The sequence below is a fragment of the Oncorhynchus kisutch genome, linkage group LG28, assembly GCF_002021735.2.
Source record: "Oncorhynchus kisutch isolate 150728-3 linkage group LG28, Okis_V2, whole genome shotgun sequence".
Classification (NCBI taxonomy): domain Eukaryota; kingdom Metazoa; phylum Chordata; class Actinopteri; order Salmoniformes; family Salmonidae; genus Oncorhynchus; species Oncorhynchus kisutch.
In genome coordinates this window covers 7,981,468-8,005,677 of record NC_034201.2, presented here as the reverse complement: position 1 = coordinate 8,005,677, position 24,210 = coordinate 7,981,468, and the positions used below count along the sequence as shown (strand labels likewise).

At 42.0% G+C, this 24,210-nt stretch overlaps 2 protein-coding genes across 3 annotated transcripts in view; both read left to right on the top strand.

The window, feature by feature from the left end:
- Positions 1–12,986, top strand: part of LOC109872702 (neuronal migration protein doublecortin) — a 75,343-nt gene extending 62,357 nt beyond the window's left edge. Inside the window, exons 5-8 of one of the 2 annotated variants that reach the window (XM_031808079.1) lie at positions 1,310–1,366; positions 3,812–3,880; positions 6,714–6,811; positions 6,977–12,986. In XM_031808079.1, the coding sequence (XP_031663939.1) occupies positions 1,310–1,366; positions 3,812–3,880; positions 6,714–6,811; positions 6,977–7,033 (281 nt within the window). In that variant the 3' untranslated portion in view covers positions 7,034–12,986. The remainder of the gene's footprint in view (positions 1–1,309; positions 1,367–3,811; positions 3,881–6,713; positions 6,812–6,976) is intronic. The other variant, XM_031808080.1, reaches the window with a different exon arrangement.
- A 9,717-nt stretch (positions 12,987–22,703) lies between these two features.
- Positions 22,704–24,210, top strand: part of LOC109873441 (calpain-5-like) — a 42,456-nt gene continuing 40,949 nt past the window's right edge. Inside the window, exon 1 of the mRNA XM_020465089.2 lies at positions 22,704–22,834. The gene's annotated coding sequence lies outside the window, so the exon portion shown is untranslated. The remainder of the gene's footprint in view (positions 22,835–24,210) is intronic.

Below are 24,210 nucleotides of genomic sequence, written 5' to 3'. Positions count from 1 at the left end.
AGGAGGCATGATGTGGCCATACTGTGAGACACCTAAAACAGTGCTACAGGATGGACAGCTGATCGTCCTCGCTGTGGCAGACCACGTGTAACAACACCTGCACAGGATCGGTACATCCCAACATCACACCTTCAGGACAGGTACAGGATGGCAACAACTGCCCGAGTTACACCAGAAACGCACAATCCCTCCATCAGTGATCAGACTGTCCGCAATAGGTTGAGAGAGGCTGGACTGAGGGCTTGTAGGCCTGTTGTAAGGCAGGTCCTCACCAGACATCACCGGAAACAACGTCGCTTATGGGCACAAACCCACCGTCGCTGGACCAGACAGGACTGGCAAAAGTGTTCTGACAGTGTTCTGACAGTGTTCTGCTCACTGACAAGTCGCGGTTTTGTCTCATCAGGGTTGATGGTCGGATTCACGTTTATTGTCAAAAGAATGAGCGTTACCCTGAGGCCTGTACTATGGAGCGGGATCGATTTGGAGGTGGAGGGTCCGTCATGGTCTGGGGCGGTGTTTCACAGCATCATTGGACTGTCATTGCAGGCAATCTCAACACTGTGAGTTACAGGGAAGACATCCTCCTCCCTCATGTGGTACCCTTCCTGCAGACTCATCCTGACATGACCCTCCAGCATGACAACGCCACCAGCCATACTGCTCATTCTGTGCGGGATTTCCTGCAAGACAGGAATGTCAGTGTTCTGCAATGGCCAGCGAAGAGCCCGGATCTCTATCCCATTGGGCACATCTGGGACCTGTTGGATCGGAGGGTGAGGGCTAGGGCCATTCCCTCCAGGAATGTCCGGGAACTTACAGGTGCCTTGGTGGACGAGTGGGGTAACATCTCACAGCAAGAACTGGCAAATATTGTGCAGTCTATGAGGAGGAGATGCACTGCAGTACTTAATGCAGCTTGTGGCCACACCAGATACTGACTGTTACTTTTGATTCTGACCCCCCCTTTGTTCAGGGACACATTATTAAATTTCTGTTAGTCACATGTCTGTGGAACTTGTTCAGTTTATGTCTCAGTTGATGAATCTTATGTTCATACACATATTTACACGTGTTAATTTAGCTGAAAATAAACGCAGTTGACAGTGAGAGGACCTTTCTTTTTTTTGCTGAGTTTAGCAGGGAGATCAGAAATAAGGGGAACTCATAATATACAGAACTACTATACAGCATCGGTGTGATGTGTTTTAGGCGGGGTCCATTTCCTGACCAGCTGCGTGCCTCTCACTGGGTTCTTGTGTGAAGGAGTTGACACGTGTGCTTTAATGTTGTGGTTCCTTTCTTTCAGCACACTACCCCTCTGGAACCAAACCCAAATCAGCCCAGGGGGCCTTTAATAACCAAGGTCAGTGGGGTCATGCCGACATCACACTGACATCATATCATGTCTGCTGGAGACCACTGAGTTGGCCTGGGTGGGGCCAGAGGCAGGGGAAGGACAGGCCCTATCTCTGGTCCAAGCTGATACAGCGTTTTCACATCAATAGTCCAATCTTATCACCATACACAGCCCTATTTGGTATAGATTTTGATCCTGTTGCTCTATCAGATTTGCACATTAAAGTTCAGCCAGATTTTATGGCCATTGCAGGAGACAGAGGGGAGTGTTTGTAGCTCAGTATGTAATAAGCATCACTAAAAGCCGAATTGGATCCAGTTCAAATGGCCATGGCAAATGTGGACTTAACTCAAGGCCCTTTAATTAACCCGTTCAATGCCTGAATACATTATGCATAAGCCTTGAGCAAAACATCATAAACATGTTGCCAAACGCAGTATGTTATTGAGCTAGTAACTGTTTTAGTGAGGGCATAACATGCCCATTTTCAGAATAAGCCCATCTGGCACTTCTGTCACCTTTGGGCCATGCCATTCCTCTCCTTAGGGGGTGCTGCAGAGCAGGTGTCTCCTAAACACGTACGTCTTTGCCAGAGAGAGAGAGTGGGCGAGAGGGGCGTTAGAGGGGAGGTGAGTGTCTGATGTGCTCTTTGGATGTGAAGGATTTTTGAATGCCCAATGGCATTTCACACTAGCGCTGGAACGCAGGCATCTGGCCGTGTGGGTGACTCCTGGTGCGTAAAGGTTAGGAAAACGGAGAAAGACAGACACAGTGTGATCAGCTCACAGCAGACAGGAAGGACAGACAGACAGTGCAATTAGCATTTACAGAGAGAGGAGGGTGGAGGAGTAGAACGGCTGTGTGGCACTGAGAGCACAAGAGGTGGAAGAACAGACATTCTGAAGGAGGAGAGAGGAGGGTGGAGGTGTAGAACGGCTGTGTGGCACTGAGAGCACAAGAGGTGGAAGAACAGACATTCTGAAGGAGGAGAGAGGAGGGTGGAGGTGTAGAACGGCTGTGTGGCACTGAGAGCACAAGAGGTGGAAGAACAGACATTCTGAAGGAGGAGAGAGGAGGGTGGAGGTGTAGAACGGCTGTGTGGCACTGAGAGCACAAGAGGTGGAAGAACAGACATTCTGAAGGAGGAGAGAGGAGGGTGGAGGTGTAGAACGGCTGTGTGGCACTGAGAGCACAGAGGTGGAAGAACAGACATTCTGAAGGAGGAGAGAGGAGGGTGGAGGTGTAGAACGGCTGTGTGGCACTGAGAGCACAAGAGCTGGAAGAACAGACATTCTGAAGGAGGAGAGAGGATGGTGGAGGTGTAGAACGGCTGTGTGGCACTGAGAGGAAGGCGGAGGCACTGCGGAGTACTGAGAGCAGAGAGCGGAGGGGGAGTGGAGAGGGAGGGCAAGGAAGGCGAGGGAGGAGGGGAGGATGTCTAGGAGTCTTTGTGGCTGTCGGCTTTACTGTTTCACTGTTTACCCTGGTTAATGCAATGACCCAGAATAAACCACACGGCATACACAATTACTGTACATACACAAAACCTCAACGCTTTACATACAAACACTAGACCGCATGCCATACAAAGCTAGCACCAAACTACAGTACAATATCACCAAACTACAGTACAATGTCACCAAACTACAGTGCAATGTCACCAAACTACAGTACAATATCACCAAACTACAGTACAATATCACCAAACTACAGTACAATATCACCAAACTACAGTACAATGTCACCAAACTACAGTGCAATGTCACCAAACTACAGTTCAATGTCACCAAACTACAGTACGATATCACCAAACTACAGTACAATATCACCAAACTACAGTACAATGTCACCAAACTACAGTACAATGTCACCAAACTACAGTACGATATCAGCAAACTACCGTACATAGAATTACTGCACACACAGAAGTCACATAGACCCCTATGAAGTTACTCTTTGTACAACAGACACTACCAAACTGTCACCCAATCCTCCTTGCTGAAAACATTGCAGCAACAGTGGACTTCATGAAAGACACATATGTGGCCATAAATGACCATTTACAGTGTCCATGTTCTCATTGTGTCAGTCTGTTTGCACGAACACGTCTGTTTCTTTGTCAATGCGGCCTTTCATGTGGAAGATACTACTGTAGTTACTGTGGCCTTTGTTTGTCTTACGCTCACACACTGTTTGTGTGTGTGTGTGTGTGTTTGTGTGTGTGTGTGTGTTTGTGTGTGTGTGTGTGTGTGTGTGTGTGTGTGTTTGTGTGTTTGTGTGTGTGTGTGTGTGTGTGTGTGTGTGTGTGTTTGTGTGTTTGTGTGTGTGTGTGTGTGTGTGTGTGTGTGTGTGTGTGTGTGTGTGTGTGTGTGTGTGTGTGTGTGTGTGTGTGTGTGTGTGTGTGTGTGTGTGTGTGTGTGTGTGTGTGTGTGTGTGTATTTCTCTCCACAGAAGGTTGCAGGATGATGAAGAAGAAAAGTCCAGGTCAGATCCGGCGCAGCAAGTCTCCTGCTGAATCGAGTGAGCTCATTATTGTCTGATCTATAACGTGACTGCCCATGGAAGCCCACACCCGACATAGACTGGCTTCATCACATAGACGATTACTGAGTTACTACTTCTCCCCCCCTTATACTCTCAGCATCCAGCCACCCTGATTCCAAAAGCAGCTAGATTTAAACCAACTGATATGGATGTGCATGTGGTTATTATTGTTTATACATGTCATGTCATTAATATAATATGAGTTTTTTCTTTTGTTTTTCTTTTGTTTCAATTCTTTCTTTCTTTTAAAAAAAAATGTTGAATGATACTTTATGTCTGTAATCTGCATGTTGTTGTCCAGGATTGCATTGCTCAGACGGGGTGTTTAAACGCTGGTGCTCGTTGTCTGCCCTGCGAGTGAGACAGTGAAACAGACGGTGTTTACTGGTGGGAACGGTCCTCTCACCGTAACGCAGCACCTCCTGCACGCCTCACCACTCCAAACCCCCACTAATAAATACATAGAAATGGGGACACCAAAAAAAATCCAGCCTTTGTTTGATCAGGATCATCTGCACAGATTACGAATCCCCAAAAGATACGAATACAGATCTGCTGTCCTTTAAGCATTGATTTAAAAAAAAAAATGAAACATGAAGGTATTGGAGGACTGCGCTCAGAGCGGTTATTATCCTTGACGTACGCTGTCCGTCTCAACGAGAGGTGCCAACGAGATTTGAGGTACAGAGGTTTGAAGAGAACGCTCGGGAAGGGGCAGCAGTCTCCCTCAGCTCTAACTACTAGACCAGTTGTAACCACTGATTATACAGGTCAGAGGGTTCACTACATGGGCCGAGGGATTATGGCACGAGGGACCGTTAATTAGGCACTTTATTCAGACAACCTTGAACAACTCAACATCAATTCATCCAGCGACATGACCAAGTAGGCTAAAGCACACACACGCGCACCAGGTGCTACCCTAGCTGACGTGTCAGGCTGGGGTGTAGTGTAGAATGTTGCTTGGTGTCACCCTGTCACCCTGTCACCTGTGTCACTCCACAGTGAGTTGGCTGGCTAGTCTAGCTGGTGGCGGGTGGATGTGAGGTCAGTGTGTCTTCCCAGCCAGACTCTGCTGCCCCGACTCCCTCTCTCAGTGCTCTTGAATATTTCAGTGAGAGCTGGTGGGGGGGTCAGGGGAGGGCTTGCCCTTAAAGGCAGCAGATGGACAGCCAAGAGGCTAGTATTCCTCCTAATGTACCCAAGGTTAAGCAGCCTCTTTACAGTCAAGACATGAGAGTAGGGTGGCCACCCGGGTAGGTGATGGATCAGGAGGGGTGGAGGGGCCCCAGTCAGACACATTATCAATGACACCATCACACTGTTTTCTTTTTTGGATTTTTTCATCATTGTACATGTAAGTCATCCAACATATACCCTTTTAACAATCTGATACACTGATACACTGATTACTTAGCCTTCATAGTTTCAGACGTGGATGGAGGCAGAAATGCTGTATGTTGCTGTTGTTAGGACTTGGTCTGAAATGGTTTCTTCTATATTTCTTATATGTTTATTGGGCTGGCTTACTGATATGGTTTCTACCTGTCGAGCATGCTTGCTCTCTTATACATCTACCCCAATATTAACCCCTATACCCCAAAATACCCCAATATTAACTCCTATACCCCAATATACACTAATATTAACTCGTATACCCCAATATTAACTCCTATACCCCAATATACACTAATATTAACTCGTATACCCCAATATTAACTCCTATACCCCAATATACACTAATATTAACTCGTATACCCCAATATACCCTAATATTAACCCATATACCCCGTTTCCCCCGGGGTGGTTTGGGTTTTACCATTTTATTAACACTTTTGTTTTGTTGTTTTGTTTTGTTTTATTTCAAATGTTTTGTTCTTTTGAAATAAAAGCCATGTCTTCAGTTATCTGTGGTGCATGTTTCTGTTTAACCCCTGCTTCTGATTTATATTGAAAGACTGGAATCAGACTAACAGTTGGCTGTATGTGACAGTTAAGCTCCTGGCCATTATACTGTCATACAGCATTTAATACCAACAGCCATAGACCAATCTTCTGCAATAGGCTATGGACTAGAATAGATTAAGCATCTGTTTATTGCCTTCCCCACCTAGTTCTGTAGATACTGCTTTCATGCCATTCTCTCGACATGACACTGCTACATTTGAGGACGTTCTTGGTTTTTTAGTTTTGTTTTCCTGGTTTTAGTTAAACAGACATTTTAGGTCTGGATGAAGATATGAACTTCATTGCATTGGAGTTGGCTTCATCTGCAAAGCTCTTGCTCCACTGTGCCTGTTTACAATTCAGACTGGAAGAGAGGCTAGCCATCTGTTTCAAAGTCTTTCCTTAAGGATTCTGTTTTTCTCTTAAAGACAAAAGCCTTTCGAAAAGTCTTACTACACAAACTACGACACATCACACCACTCTCAGATGTAAACACTGTCAAGGCCAGGGTATCCTAGCAACCTGCCAGGGCTGTAGAGCAATGGCCAAATGTCCTCCAGCAGAGAGGAACAAACAGGGACCTGGTCAGTCAGTCAGCCGCCCAGAGAGACTCTGTCTACAACCAAGTGAGGGCAAGGCCCAGGAATGACCCTACTCTGGGGCCAAGGAGTCCTGGCATACACACTGTCTAATTCACTGGTCTCTCTCTCTCTCTCTCTCTCTCTCTCTCTCTCTCTCTCTCTCTCTCTCTCTCTCTCTCTCTCTCTCTCTCTCTCTCTCTCTCTCTCTCTCTTTCTTTCTCCATTTACCTTTTGTATTCTCTCTCTTTTCTCTCTTTCTCGCTCCGTTTGGGTTCTCACAGCCAATGGGACCGCCTCCAGCAGCCAGCTCTCCACCCCAATTTCCAAGCAGTCCCCCACCTCCACCCCCAACAGCCCAGGCATCCACCGCAAGCAGAAGGTACCCCATTCACTCCACTACCTAAATACCACTACCTATCCCTCCCTCTCTCTTTCCCCTCTCTCAAACTGCACCTACAAGCCCAATAGCTTAGCTCCGAACTCATTGAAGAGGATGTGTCCCCTAGCTCATTCAGATTATGATCCACCATGTTTTTCCCTGTAGGATCTCTACCTGCCCCTATCTCTGGATGATGATGATTCTCTTGGGGAATCCATGTAGAGCCTCCTGTCTGTCAGCTGCTGCCTGCCTACCCGTCTCCCCCTGGCCTGCCACTCGGAGGTATCTCTGGTGCTCTCCACCTTCACTGACGGCCAGTGTCCTCTAGTGTACTATCCGGGAGGACTTCTCCATTTGATCTCTCCCTGGTGCCACGTGCTATGTCTACCTGACCTTGGCCACCACGGCTGTTCCACCTTTTGCTGCTTGAGAATTCACCACTAGATCTTGTTTTTTATATCCTATGTTGTTAAGAATGTATATGCTGGGCGTATACAACAATGATGTACGAATTACTGCATCTAACAAATTCGCCAAATCCTTCTATTGTGTGAAAGTCCAGGGTTTACTCTTATGCTCTCAGAAGGGGCACATCATTTACTAACAAGCAATTTCAAAGATGCAGTTCCCACAATGTAACTACAGAAGTGTATTTTTTTCCCAGTTGAAAACCATGCATTCTGATATAGGGCAAATCACACATTTCTACGATTTTCCCAATTCAAGTGCACAATTCCAAGCAGCAAATGGACTATTTCTCTGGGGTGTAGTAGTCAGTAGTCACGTTTTGCTCATAATGTCCCTCTTTGTCCTCTCTCTTTCTGTGCTATGGTTCAAGCTGTTAAAAGTAACGAGAAATTTTTTAGGGGAAGGCGCTTTAGCCGTGAGAGGTGAATGTCCTCCTTTTCATCTACTGTAAATACTGTGTATAGCCATTGCAACATCCCAGCTAATGCCTAACATTCATAACTATGCTTTCACAAAACGTCAATACATCGCCTGCCAAACATTGAGTCAACATAACATGTTTTCTGTGCATCGTCTATCTATGAGGTCTTCAAAAACTGCAAGGCACAGTGGAGCCAAGCGGCTTTGAAACCGTGGGCATGTAGAGTAGGGTTACTGGGGTAAGTTACACTAGTGTGTACAAACCAACCAAAGCCAGAAAAAAATGGCCCTTTTTAAAACAAACAAGCTCGTCCTTTTTTGTTTTATTTAAATAACAGTTTAGGATTCTTAAATGTATTTTGGTGATGATTATTTGAACTCCTTTTTTGTGACTGATTCTACGATGGAGACTTCAATGGAGATGTGATACAGCCCAGGTGTACTTATATTGAGGCAAGTTTAGAATAAATGATCCTGACAATAAAACAAAATGTCAAAGCCAAAGTATATATTGTATCAAGCAAAGTGGACATCTAAAATGTAGATCATCTGTAGTTCCCCCAGTGGAGACATACCTGTCTGCTATTGTACTCTGTACTGTCTGTTTGTTACTGGGGCCTCCCATGAGACCATTCTAACCAGACCATGTCCATGTAGGGTAAATAGATTTTCACCAGCACAGAAAACAATAGAGTAGAGCTTCTCACATTTTGCATGGCTAAATCTTTTTTCTTAGTGCTTATTGGTTGAATACAAAAGTTTAGATAGGAGGAAATTGAATTGTTTGTTCGAAGAAAAAAAAAGTATTATTAAAAAAAATGAAGTAATATATATGTCTAAAACATTGTTCCTTTTCTTGACGAGTCACACATGAATGGTTATAGTAACGTCATGTTCCTAGAGAGGATGTCCGGCGAAATCTGATTAACACATCATTGTGTTATAGTGCAGGCATATGGACATTTTTCTGTGGCGGTCGTCCCAAAGAATAGTGTGAAATACTAGACCAAGTATTACGTATGTAAGGTATTTACGTATGTAAAGTGATCCAGTGTGAACCTCTCTCTGGACCTGACCCAAATCTGACCCAAATGAGCAGCACAACACACTCTCGACTACTTACACCCGCCATCTGCAGGGAGTGATGTCACTGTGATGTCAGCACTACAGCTGCATGTCCACTTTTACATCTTCTGGGAATCAACACTTTGTCAAATAAAAGTCTCTTCTGGAGAATTCAGTTCTACTTTATCTCACCAGCTGTTCAATATCTTGTCTCTTTGCCCCAGATTTTCTACAGTTTAACATGAACAGTGTCGGTTGTTTTGTGTGATGCTGCCACCACCCTATAATACAGGAGGTGTGGGCCAAACTCTCACCTCCAGTGGTGCCTCTTTTTTTTTTTGATTGCCGTCTTTTGATAAATAAAAAAAAATGATAAAAAAAACAAAACAAACAGGAAAACTAAGACATGGCCTCTTTGTTAACAAACTGTTTGTAGAGCATTTTTAAATGTCTTGAATTGTGGAGCTGCCATCAGCGCAGTGTGATCTCTCATACATTGTTTTTGATAGAATGCCAGGGTAACTATATCATAGTGCAGACATACTCTCTTTCTGTTCTCTCTGAATGAATCTCTTGATGGAATGAATTGGGTTACTGGGAAATGTACAACGTCCTCTTTAATGGTGTTTTTTGCAATGTCACAGTGGCTTGTTTCAGTGCTTCACTCTATGTATTAACCAATTCCCTTTTGCAATTAAAAGAGTTGTGTTCCACCTCCCGTTCTGGCTGTACTCAAATGATGGCTGTTCGCTCAGTCTTAACTGAGCAACACAATTTTACATTTCTGTCTCATTGTTTTAGCCACACCGCTGCCATACATACACACAGTACCAATCCATATTCACATCCATGAATCTCATCATGATGAAGTCACAATCACAGTCCATCTCCAGTCTGTTTTTGATCATTACTAGGCGTGGTCTGTGTTGCAACCGTCGGTGAATTTAGAAAGGGATTTTAAGTGATCATATCACCCTTTAAAAATAGCAAGGGAAACAACTGCGATGCGTTACCATGGTAACACAATACAATCCCTATCCTATACCTATGTCCCTTGGTACAGGTTTTGGGGATGTATTTGACAGTGTCCATGTGAGTGTGTTTTATTCTGTGTGTGTGTGTGCATGCGTGCGGGTGTCTGTGTTGTGTGTGCGCAAGTGCGCGCGTGCATGTGTGTGTCCGCATGCGTGTTTGCGCATGTGTATTCATGGTAGGGGGAAGTCTGGATGAGACGTTAAGAGGTAGAAAAGAGCAGACGCTGTGTGAAAAGCATGGTATTACTATTCTGTTCATGATCACCATTTTGGCCGTCTCAATCACCATGGTAACCGGGAGTCTCTCTCAACAGTAAACGTTAATCTCCAGTTTAAACAGGGGGTGTCTGGGAAATGAATTGCACTGTACACAACTGGGGACTGCTCCCCACGTTTACACTGCTTTCAATACAGCTGAGACAGTGGCACTTTAGTAGACCTGCCGAAGCTATTGCCAAGCACTGAACCACTGCTACTGCTGTTCTGTACTGTTTCCTCTGGTAAAACCTAACCAGACGTCTGGAAGACATTCTGTCTCACCAAAGAGCATGTGTCCAAGACAAGTCATAAAGACAGAATAGCATGTCAATGATTTTCAAGTAGTAAATAGATCTATAGACAGACAAAAGGTGTCTAAATCCATCATATAATTTACTACAGTATATCTTAAATGTTAGTCATGGTTTACCAAGATTTGAATGCAAGTGCAACTAAGGGCTCTTAAATGTCTGGATCGCTGAGGAGTTACAGATTGCGTTCACCGTGAATGCCATGTACTTCTGCCATACGGATTGAATAGAGCCCTAAAACTGCAGTAAGACAATCCTAAGAAAAAACATTTATCAACACATGTACTTAACCACCTGTACAAGCTAAACACGTCCACAATAACTGTGTACCTTACACTATTCAATTCAGATGCATGTAATTCATCCACTTGGATATGACATCCTACAGTTACTGTATATAAACTCAGGCATTCCTCTAACTTGGTGCAAAAACCAATTGGTCCTCATCAACCCTAATGACTACCTTATGCAATCATGCGCACACTCTCAACATACAGTACAAGTAAAATGTTTGGACACACCTACTCATTCAAGGGTTTTTCTTTATTTTTAAAAACTATTTTTTACATTGTAGAATAATAGTGAGGACATCAAAACTTTGAAATAACACAAATGGAATCATTTGGTAACCCAAAAAGTGTTCAACAAATCAAAATATATTTTAGATTCTTCAAAGTAGCCACCCTTTGCCTTGATGACAGCTTTGCACACTCTTGGCATTCTCTCAACCAGCTTCACCTGGAATGCTTTTCCAACAGTCTTGAAGGAGTTTCCACATATGCTGAGCACTAGTTGGCTGCTTTTCCTTCACTCTGCGGTCCAACTCATCCAAAACCATCTCAATTGGGTTGAGTTCAGGTGATTGTGGAGGCCAGGTCATCTGATGCAGCACTCCATCACTCTCCTTCTTGGTCAAAAAAGCCCTTACACCGCCTGGAGGTGTAGAAAAACAAATGATAGTTCCACTAAGCGCAAACCAGATGGGATGGTGTATCACAGCAGAATGCTGTGGTAGCCATGCTGGTTAAGTGTGCCTTCTGAATTCTAAATAAATCACAGACAGTGTCACCAGCAAACCACCATCACACCTCCTCCATGTTTCACGGTGGGAACCACACATGCGGAGATCATCTGTTCACCTACTCTGCGTCTCACAAAGACACGGTGGTTGGAACCAATAATCTCAAATTGGACTCATCAGGACTTATTTCTGAGGCTGGTAACTCTAATGAACTTATCCTCTGCAGCAGAGGTAACTCTGGGTCTTCCTTTCCTGTGGCAGTCCTCATGAGAGCCAGTTTCATCCTAACACTTGATGATTTTTGCAAATGCACTTCTCTTGGTTTATTTGAGCTGTTCTTGCCATAAATGGACTTGGTCTTTTACGAAATAGGGCTATCTTCTGTATACCACCCCTACCTTGTCACAACACAACTGATTTGCTCAAATGCATTAAGAAGGAAAGAAATTCCACAAATGATCTTTTAACAAGGCACACCTGTTAATTGAAATGCATTCCAGGTGACTACCTCATGAAGCTGGTTGAGAGAATGCCAAGAGTGTGTGAATCTGTCATCAAGGCAAAGGGTGGCTACTTTGAAGAATCTCAAATATAAAATATATCTGTTTAACAATGTTTTGGTTACTACATTATTCCATAAGTGTTATTTCATATTGTTGACACCTTCACTATTATTCTACAATGTGTAGAATAGTAAAAATAAAGAAAAAACCCTTGAATGAGTAGTTGTGTCCAAACTGGTACTGCAAATACACACAAGCTTGCACACACACAAACACACACAGATTCATACACAGACATACTGTACACCATATGATAAAGTTGATTCGAATTGGACAGGGCTTTTGGACATATCTGTAAAATATTCTCTTACCAGACTCAACATTCTATCATGGTGCTAGGAATCCCCAAATAGAGTCCATTTAAGAGACCATTCAAACCTTTATACAATACTGTATGCAGGGGTGATGCTTTCATGAATAACCAATACTATCATCAATGGGGTTGTAAAGAAATGTTCCTCACTACAATATTACTCAACAATAATAAACAGATTGATAAAATAGTTACATTTGTTCGATAATGTAGCTAAGAAACTAACGTTGTTCTCGTGTATTATTTTTAACAACTCGAAGGGCGGTTTACCGTAGAAGGCTAGTCAACAACAGACTTAACAGCCATAAGTCATCCCCTGTCAGCCGCGGATCATAGAGCTAGTCATCTGTGGTCATTACTGAGCATCGTTACTGATCACAATGACTGATAAACACTGAATATGTATAGCACATTAGTCAACAGATGGCCCAAACTGCCTTCATATAGTTCACGTTCCTGTAATCAAAAACAAAAAACAATCATGATTGTCAGATCATCTCATTTGCTGGTTTAGTTGTCCGTGTGTACGATTCTCTGTCATTGCCTCTTTTTTTGCCTTTGTTTCCATCAATATTCATTTTGAGAGAAATTCCTTTTGCTCGTGGATATTTCTACTGTTATCGACTTTAGAAGGAAAAGAAACAAACTTTCCGTAGTTTAGAGGATAGTTTGCAAAATTATAGAATTAGACCTGTGGCTTGCTGTATGTTCCTTTAGTTTCTCATATGTGAGTTTTGTCTCCAAAAAATAACTTATCTTTGTAAAATGAAACCTTTTTACGTCAGATTGCATGCTTTTTAAATCCCACGAGTAGACTACATTGTACCAATATTGAGGTCGATTGGGTTTCTATGGTCCTTACACAACTGTACAATGTAAAGATCAAAACTGAGTGAAATTAAAATACAAAGCTATCATTTTTGTGAACATTGCTGTCATATAAAAAAATTATCAACAACAAATAAATTTGATTACATGAAAACATGATCTGCTTTGTCTGTTTCCCTGGTGAATGCTGTCACCCCCTTTAAATTTGTTCTTTCTGTAAACAAGTAGCCTACATGAAAATATAATACATCCACACAATAATTAAATCCACACAATGCATTACAAGTTTCCTTCTAGTTCAGGGCCTTACCCACTGAACAAAAATATAAATGCAACATGCAACAATTTCTAAGATTTTGCTGGAACTGGAACATGCAGTCGTAACATGTTGAACCAGAGCATCCCAAACATGTTCAATGGGTCACATGTCTGGTGAGTATGCAGGCCATGGAAGAACTCTGACATTTTCAGCTTCCAGGAATTGTGTACAGATCCTTGTGACATGGGGCCGTGCATTATCATGCTGAAACATGAGGTGCTGGCGGCGGATGAACGGCACGACAATGGGCCACGTGGTCTGCGGTTGTGAGGCCGGTTGGACGTACTCCCAAATTCTCTAAAACGACTTTGGAGATGGTTTATTGTAAAGAAATGAACATGAAATCAAAAATCAGCATGCTAAATTCTCTCTCCCTCAAAATTTCAGACATCTGTTGCATTGTGGTGCGTGACAAAACCACACATTTTAGAGTGGCCCTTTATTGTCCCCTGCACAAGCTGCCCTGCACAAGCTGCACCTGTGTAATGTTGGATGGATTATCTTGGCAGAGGAAAAATTCTCACTAATAGGGATTTAAACAAATTTGTGCATTTTTGTTTTGATAAATAAGCTTTTTGTGCATATGGACATTTTGGTGATCTTTTATTTCAGCTCATGAAACATGGGACCAACACTTTACATGTTGCATTTAGATTTTTGTTCAGTGTAATTTCAATAAAATGACATGGAAACTGTGTGTGCCCAGTGGGTAGCATCAAAAAGTAATGAAACTGTTACGCAGCGGATACAAGCGTGACATTTGGTAGAGCTTCTCTTTGGGATCTATTCATTGATATTAGAAGGGGTGCCCAAATTTTGGGGCAATTGTGTAATTTACTCTGAATGTGACCTTAAACTGGAGATGGTCATTCTAACATTGGCTTTTACATTACGCTGCAATTTTCTAATGTCACCTTGATATGAAACCGTTAGGGTAAAAGCCTGTTAGAACAACCACCCCCAGTTTTAGGTTATATTCAGAGTAATTTACCCGTGTTCTCAATAAATTAACTCCTAGGATGTGATGGCAATTTTTTTACTTGATAACATGGTGTTTTTCAAGCGTCAAATTTGGTAGAGATTATCTTTGAGATGTATTACTTGATATTAGAAGGGGTGATGAAAATTTGGGGCATGGCACCCCAATTTCCTTTTTGACATAATCCAATATGGCCACCAATATAGAATCAGATTCTTTTTTGCTGTTGAATTTTTGTTGCCTTATAAAATCAAAATATTGTGTATTTGTGAGTAGTGGACCAGTCTTCAACAATATGCCATTATATTTCATAATTTTGTTGAACTACTACATGAATCACCTTAAAAACATGTTATCAAGCTTAAAAATTGGCAACACCCTAGGAGTTACATTATGCAGCTCATTTATTGAGACCATTGCTAACAACAGTCAATATAGAAAGCTCAATTTTAACAAACCTAACGCTATGATTCATCTAAGCGATGACGGTAGCGCTATAGGTTTGGGGGATGTGTCAGAAATATTTTTGCTATTTTCACAACCACAGGTATCAGCACAGTTGCTGGGTTGGCTGGGTTTTGATGAATAAACAAGTTGTGGGTGTGTCGAGGCTTGGCTCCTCACTGGCCAATCAAAAGGTGCTCCATGGCTATATATGTGGTTGCGTCAAGTTCTGTATTTATAGTCTATGTGTCACGTTCTGACCATAGTTCTTTTGTGTTTTCTTTGTTTTAGTGTTGGTCAGGACGTGAGCTGAGTGGGCATTCTATGTTGTGTGTCTAGTTTTCCCGTTTCTATGTTTGGCCTGATATGGTTCTCAATCAGAGGCAGGTGTTAGTCATTGTCTCTGATTGGGAACCATATTTAGGTAGCCTGTTTTGTGTTGGGTTTTGTGGGTGGTTGTTTCTTGTCTTCTGTCTTTGTGTCTATGCACCAGATAGGACTGTTTTGGTTTTTTCACATTTGTTGTTTTGGTATTTTGTAGTGTTCACGTTTATGGTCTTTATTAAACATGTTGAACTCTAACCACGCTGCGCTTTGGTCCGATCCTTCGTCCACTGAAGAAAGCCGTTACACTATGATGTATTGCCTTGGAATCAACTCCAATTCCAATGTAGTCCATTACAGTTTGTTAAACAGCTTACAGAAACAAAATAGCAAAATGTAAACCTTTGCTAAATGCGTTAACTTGAACCTGTCTGCAGTCCACATTGTTCTAAGTAACTGCATGGCTTCAATGTGGAAATATATACATAGCATTCACCCTGATATAGGGGCTAGGCCCCTCATTATGGCTGAGCGTGGATATGCCAAATGTTGTCTATAAGCAAGATTAAATTCATTATTGACAAATCCTAAAAAGAGAGCGAATAATTCAAAGCAAATTCAAAGCAAAACAACAACTTATTTTAAATAGGCCTTGTCTACAGTAACACTTACAGGCACCATACTTATGGGCTTCCTGTGGGCAAAAAATGTCAAAACAACGCAAACCATGGAGGGTTTTACACACATCCAAACTTTTCACAGTAGCTGGACAAAGATCCAATATAAAGAGAAAGGGAGAATATCCACTCACCGTTATACTGCTCCCAAATATGTTTCATATACATATTGGAACCATTTTACAGATTGCATCCACACTTCTCCAGAAGTGGCATTGGACAGTGAATCATTCTAATGAGTTTGGTTTTAATTCAACTCAATGAAAAACAAGCAATCTGTTAGTTTTTTAGTTTTTTAAATGTAATGATATAACATCTCCAGCATAAAAAAAAAAAGACACAATGCAACGCTGTTGAGCCAGCCTTCGTTATAGTAGGCCTCGGGAAAGGGTGGCTTACAGAGGGCTTAGTTTTACAAATGTAAAACAAAAAAATGATTACAGGAAAATAACTTCTAAATACGAGGTTCACCCTCATTATTGTTATTTTATTGTGTCACTTAATTTTTTAAAACTTTTGTTTATTTAGTAAATATTTTATGAACTCTATTTTCTTAAAACTGCATGGTTGGTTAAAGGCTTGTAAGTAAGCATTTCACGGTAAGGTCTACACACCTGTTGTATTCGGCGCACGTGACAAATAAAATGTGATTTGATTTATTCACAGAGGTTCTCATCTCTCGTTTCATGATGGTCATGGACACATGTAGCCTACATCATGGAGGGAGTCCAAAGCATGGCTAAAATAATGTACGCCTGCCTACAATAGATAGATAAAAAGGGAATGTCAGCTCACTGTTTTGCTCCTCTCAAATTTCATATTTTAATTAACCTTTGGTGATTAAGATTTATTTCCAAGCAGTCTCAGGAGCCAAACCCTTTATTGACGGTCTTGACTATCCTACTGTACTTGATTAGCTACATTAGACAGGACAAGAAGAAAAAACACTTAATTGAGCAGGGGGGGGGGGGCTATACTAGGTACAAACAGTGTTTGATGTTTCTACGAAGTATACAGGCACCAAATCACATCTTGTTCTATGCGCATATGGGCAGTGTGCGTAACGGCTGAAAGGCTGCGTTTCACCTGTCAAAATCCAAGCAATAACCAACTGCGTCACCACAAAAAAACATTTTTAGTAGGTCTTAAATATCCCTACCAGCGTTGCCCGAAATTAGCACTTTGAATCATGTTTTTAAGGACACGCCTCAAATATTTCCACCCCTCCCATCTGAGCGCAAGCATGCTGATGTTAGACAGGTAAATTGCCGAACCTGGCGTTAGGCCTGGAAGATGTCAGCGTGACAGTCTTTACTTGACGAGATTGCAAACTAACTTGCATTTGACACTGGCTCTGCCTTAACGCCAGACAAAAATAGAGTCCGTAATATGAATTCCTTGAGAAGCTAGGCACTTCTGAATATAAAAAACATATCTCAAGGAAGTAATTGTGGTTAGGAACACATCTATCCATCAGAGCATTAAGAGGAATAATGTACCACTGCTTAAAAATGGGAACCTAGATTTGTTTTGAAGGTGTGCCAATGAATTTGAAGATGGTAAAAGAGATATTTGCTACAATTGATGAGTCTGTGGTCACAAAAAGGGTGCTCTGACATCAATGGTGGAATATGACCACAAAGAGGCAGATACAAGAGTATGTCTTCATCTTTAAGATTCCCTTCAAAAGTGTACACAAACCACGATCATTTGAACAGTGGATATAGACATCATTGTCCTTCTTGCTGGGCTGTTCTTCCATCTTACCAACTTGGTGGTTGGATAATGCCAGCAGATCAAGATGTTGGTTGTCTCCCCAACCCCTTGATCTGGATTGAAATGAACACCCCTTCTTAGATGTTTTCATATCATCTGAGGAATGTTTGTACCAAATGTCATGCTTTTATCTGTTGCATAATGTTTTTTATGGTCAAATACCAGCTATTATGGTAGCCATTTACAATTTTTTTGATAACTCGTTTCAGTGTTCCCTTTGAAATGGACACCCATTCTGGGATGTTTTAATAGTCCTGAGGAACGTTTCTACCAAATTTCATGGTTGTATCCACTTCGTAACGTTTTCTCCTCTAAGGCCATGGACTATTGTGAATAATCACGATCAACTCATACACCACAACACATGACTCGCAAGACACAGATCAAACAGAGAAGAACACTGAGTGCTCCATAGCCTAGGCCATGTCCCTCTGATCTGATGGTCATGTGGCATGAATGTGTGGCTCTAGTGCCCTCTGCTGCAGGACTGAAGTTCTGCCATCGACAGACCCCAGCATGAGCCATAGACCGGATGTCGTGGTGCTCTTGGCTCTGGAGACTGACAGCCAGATCGTGCTGCGTCAGAAGTTGAACTTGACTCCCTCCCTAGCGTTAGGGTTACTGCTATGGTTATGGCTAGGGTTAGGGTTAAGGTTAGGGTTAGGGTTGTATTTGAGGATAGGGTTAGGGTTTAATCGGGATGTGGATATGAAGCTAGGGTGAGGGTTAGAGTTAGGTTTAGTTCAACTCTAGCTCAACCAAAACCCAAACAATAACTTCACGGCCACATCCCTAATCCTAGCCTCAACCACAACACTAATACTAACCAACTCTAACCCTAATGTGGCTTTAACCCTTATTTTGGCATAACACTAACCTAGTTTAACACCACTGGCTATTCATGATATTGTCCAGAACAACACCTTGGCCTGTCTGCCATCTGGTGCCTGCCTCATCAGGGCATGACGAGTGCATCCCTTTATCTCTCACCTTTCCCTAGGAATGTGTAGGACTTGCCACGGCATGGAGTAGTTGACTAAGGGCCCGATTCAGACAGATCTCCACCATTCTACGAAGACCTTTACCTATGCAGGCCATTCCTATGCACTTCTCAGCTGAAAACCCTCCCACTTGCTGGCCAACAGATTTTCTCATGGAGTTTTTATTCAATAGGGTTTTCAGCACATTTTTCGAAAGACATTCATTCAAATTTGGTGTACCTTTAATTAGCATTTTCTCGACAGAATCACTAGAATATATGGATAGATGGTTCAAAATATTAGAGTTAAATTAAAGACAGCCATGTAAATATACACATCTTCTCTCCTTTCAGCACCAATTGTTATATTTTAAAATCCTCTTACGTGGTATATTATTTAGGGTTAGGAAAGTCTTTATAAATAATTTAAAAAAAAACAGGTTTGGAGAGCCTTTATGTGCTAAATATATTGGGGAATAAAAAAATACAGTGGTTTGAATCTTCCTGAAAGTTGCCATATTCAATTGTTCAATCCATAAAATATTGGGTGAGATGTGGGGGTGAGATGTGTACAATAGGGGTCGAACAGTAGTACTATAAATCTACACTAATAATCCTCACTAATCATGGAACTGTGACAACAACGGTCCAGTCATTGTGAACCATGCATCAGGCTCCAGATTTAAACTGCTACGTTTGGTTTGCCTTCCATAATGATTCGAATAGGCTACATGTCCCAAATTATTGCACAGCTTGTAATATGTTAGCCCAGATATTCCCAAACAGGGGTGCGTGCAATGCCGTCAGTGGTACGCTAAATTTATAATATATATATATATAATTTTTTTTTTCCATCACATTTTCACAGTCTCGTTTTACTGCCAAATTTTTTTTTAACCATCTAGTGTTCAGTGAAATAACAACACAATGTCAAATACAGGTAGCCTAGTCAAATAATTAACATCCAATCACATTAACCGTTACGTAGCTGCTGCTCATTCCATTTGAAAATGGATAAATGGTTAAAAATAGTAAGGCTCGCGTCCATAGAGACACATACAGTACCAGCTCTACTGGTAGTACTGCTACTACCAGCAGTACTACACCTGCATCTGTCGACAACAAGTTGTTCTGCTTCCACGAGCACATCCAATGCTAGCATCAGTAATTCTACATTTGTTGTTAGCCCAGCTAGCATGGACACTGACAGATGTGAATCTGATGCAGCCGAAGAGCTACTGCCCCCTTACCCGGGAAAGCACTGAACAACAGACAGGGACGTTGGACCATCGAAGAGGTGCAAATATGATGAGAACTACATTGATTTGGGGTTCACTTATATTGGGAGTAGTGCCTTTCCTCAGCCACAGTGTGTTAAATGTGCAAAAGTACTATCTCACAACTCGATGAAACCTTCACTCTTGGGCAGACATTTAGGCTTTTTTTTTGTATGTTTTTTTTTGCGAGAATTAAGACGACTTTCGAGTAGTAAGACATGTATAAAAGCAACAGATACCATTAATAAGAAGGAGCTAGAAGCGTCTTATATGGTGAGCTCCCGGGTGGCTAGGACAGGCAAGCTCCATACCCTTGTGGAGCACTTAATTCTCCCTGCTGCCGCGGATATGGCTGGGACAATGCTGGGGGTAAAGGCCAAAAAAACTATACAGACAATGACTTCATCAAACAACACTGTTTCATGACGCATCAGTGACATGGCAGGAGATGTTTTGAAACAATTACTACTTCGCATACAAGCCAGTGAATTATATGCGTTACAGCTGAATGAGTCAACAGACTTGGCGGGCCTGGCACAGTTCCTGGTATATGTCCGTTACGTTTATGGGGGGTCAATTAAGGAAGACATCCTCTTCTGCAAACCACTGGAAACCAGGACAACAGGAGAGGATATTTTTTAAGTACTGTACAGCTTTGTGACATCAAATGGACTTTGGTGGTCAAGATGTGTTGGTATCTGTACTAATGGCGCAAAAACCATGACAGGGAGACACACTGGAGTGGTAACGCACGTGCAAGACGTTGCTCCCGACGCCACTTGGGTACACTGCAGCATCCACCGAGAGGTTCATGCTGACAAGGGAATGCCTGACAGTTTGAAATACATGTTGGACACCAGTAAAAATGGCTCTTTCATGCACTGCCTCCAGTCCACTTACCGATATCTGAACAAGAGAGCCTCATCGAAATTGCAACAAGCGGTTCTGTGAAAATAGAATTTAATCAGATGCCACTGCCAGATTTCTGGATTGAGCTGCACTCAGAGTATCCTTCCTTGGCAAATTGCCTGTTAAAACATACTTCTCTTGATATATTTTTGGACTAACTGTTTTTCCATGTATGAATCTGTTATTCAATGTATTTCTATGGGCTAACAGTAGTAAGGACGAATTCAATGTATCATCAAATATATATATATATTTTTTTGATACCTACAGGGGTCCTAAAATTCTAAATAGAATAGCTAAATGATCCTTAGTATGACCATCCTAAAACAATTCCATATGCTAGCTTAGTAGAAACCCAGCCCCAGACCCTTAATACCTTGTTCATGTCTGTTATAAACAGTTGCCGTCATCTTTATTGGTTCAGTTCTGCGGTGAACCCATAACAAAATGACTACAATCACTCCTGTCCTGACTTTGGACAATTCATCACACATATAGTGTGCTTCCAAACTGTTGTGTAGAGAGATAGGGAGGGGGAAAAGGAAAGGGGGAGAGGAAGAGAGGGAGAGAGGGAGCTGCAGTTGTCTTCCTCAAGCCAGAGCTGAGAAGATAAAATAACTCACAAATCATACAGGACAGTAAAACAATGATGGCAGAGGCATCATCCCTCAGGGACTCAACAGCAAAACCACAACACCTGAAAATAGCCCTTTGTCTGCCGCAACACTACAATTATAGACTTTCAATGAAAGTCAATGAACTCAGTACACCAGACCCAGCTGCTATCGCATTGGTGTCTATGGGAGAGTCACCCCTTTAAGATATGGATGCCCGTTGCAACCAGGTACCTATGTGAGAGTGGATTCAGTTTGCTGCCATATGACTGCTTTCACATTTGTTCACATCTGAAACAATTGTCATTTCTATTTACAATCCCCTTATCCAAACGGCTTACTCATTGACCTAGCTCTTATCAATTTGTAAATTACAGTGCATGGAGAAGGGTTTTGTTTCTATTTTTTAAATAGATGCTGTTCCACTTGAAACCGACAGGTTGCTCGACCTTATTCATCGTTTCGTCTCGCATAAAGGTGGTCGAATAATGAGGGAACAAAGTCAAGATCAGAATACAGTATATCTGTTGACATACCTCTGCCACACCTTCATTTATTTGATCTCCACCCCCAAAACGAATAGCGGGTGAATAAGCATACTATTCAGAATACGTGCAGAGAGAAAAGTGCATAAAGATGGAATTTACGTTCCATTTACGCACGCTTAATGAACTATGCCTGGGCAGGGCGAAGCCAGAGGAAACTCTGGTGGAGGTCCACAGTGGTCCTGACGTGCACATCGGTCGACCGACCTGGGTATAGGGGCGAAATACTCATCGAACAATCTAGTTAGTAGCTGGCTCCCTCCGAAGTTTCCCTCAGGATATTACCTCAGGTTGGAATGCCCACCTAAATGAATCTACTTAGAGCTTGGCATGAGGACCCGAGGTCTGGACTCTATAATTACTGCAATTACTGAAACACGTACAATGATTTAGCTTTGTGTGAACTGCTGATTGTAGGTTTCAGCTGTGGTTGCCCTAGACATGTATTTAGAAGGGAAATGGGTTTATAGCTAACAATCGTGTCTTATGGTATTTAACTGGCACAGGCAGGGCCAGACACAAGTTACCAAAAGAGGAGTAACAGTTAAATCTGTAGCAACTGCAGTAAAAGTGACTTCACATTCACACTCCTACAGCTTTAATGTCTATTGTCTGTGTAACTGGAAAGCACACAGGGGTTATGGGTAGTTTTCAGACTGATGAACAGGGCGCAGGCTGATTAAGATATAAATAGCCGTTCATGGGACACATCTTTGCCAGTACTCAAGTGGAGGGCTGTGCGTTGTTTTCCTTTGAACACAACGCTCCACAGAATGACAGGAGCGTTATATTCACCACAATATGTCTGGGAATGAACCAGCATCAATATGACGCAGCGACTTCCTATTCATTTTCTCATGGATGACACAAGGACCTTGACCTTGTGCACGCAATTGATGGTGAGAATGTTAATGGAGGGACATTTTTGAGAGTTGTTGTGTAAGAAGTTCTGTTTGTAAGTATAATCATTAGTGTGAATGACGTTTTTTGGAGTGAGTCAGTGTGGTTTTCGTAAATATCTGGGTACCCTAGAGTGTGCACTGCCGTCACATCAGCATGGAGAGGACTTGTCACGCTGCGTTACATACAGTGGTGGAAAAATACCCAGCTGTCATACTTGAGGATACCTTCATGGAAAATAACTCAAGTATAAGTGAAAGTCACCCAGTAAAATACTACTCGAGTAAAAGTCTAAAAAGTGTTTGGTTTGAAATATTCTTTAAGTATCAAAAGTAAATGTAATTGCTAAAATATACTTAAATATCCAAAAATTATTATATCAATATCAATATCAAATAATTATTTAAAATTAATTAAATTAAGCAAACGAGACGGCATAATAGCCAGGGGCAGACTCCAATTTACAAACTAAGCACTTTTGTTTAGTGAGTCCACCAGATCAGAGGCAGTAGGGATGACCAGGGATGTTATTCTGAAGTGCCTGAATTGGACCATTTTCTTGTCCTGCTAAGCATTACAAAAAAATAAACAGTACTTTTGGGTGTCATGGAAAATGTATGGTGTAAAAAGTACATTCTTTTCTTTTGGAATGTACCGAAGTAAAAGTTTCAATAATATAAACAGTAAAAAAAAGTATTCTCACTTAAGTAATTTACACCACTGGTTACACAATCTATAACTGGACCCTTGAGAGAGTTAAGCTGGACTGCAGAAACTACATGCACAGTAAGTTCATCATGCATCCTCATTCGTTCATGCTTAGCTTACAGTATATTGGGTTGCAACATCACAAGTCCTACTGGTATTGTGATATTGATATTGTGAACTTTGTATAGGAGACTTCAGAGGCAGCAGCTCAGATGGTTCATCTTTGCTCCCATCTCTGTTAATCCAGATGCGTTCCCTTTATTTGGGGAACTTCTTCAGGCCATGTGTTTCACTCCAGCATGGATATGACCTAATTTGCTGCAGCCATGTTCAGAGTTGTGTGACTGTCCCCTGGCCCAGCCCAGGCCAGGCCAGGCAGCCAGACAGGGTGTATCTCTGTCTGCTTGGGCCTTGTTTATCAAAGGTGAACACAAAAAAATATTCCAAACCTTGCATGCTCCAGTTTTCCCACAAAGGTTGATATATACATTTTGAACTTGATGGGAAAGTGTGCTTATCTCCATGCAAATCTAAGACCACCAGTACACACAACTGTTCGTGCTTGATCAACTGTATTGCAAGCAAATGTTGTTCTTTTTGGGTGAAATGGAGGTGTTTGATGCACTGGAATTATAATAATTTTAGGTTAATAAAAACATTTAAACGT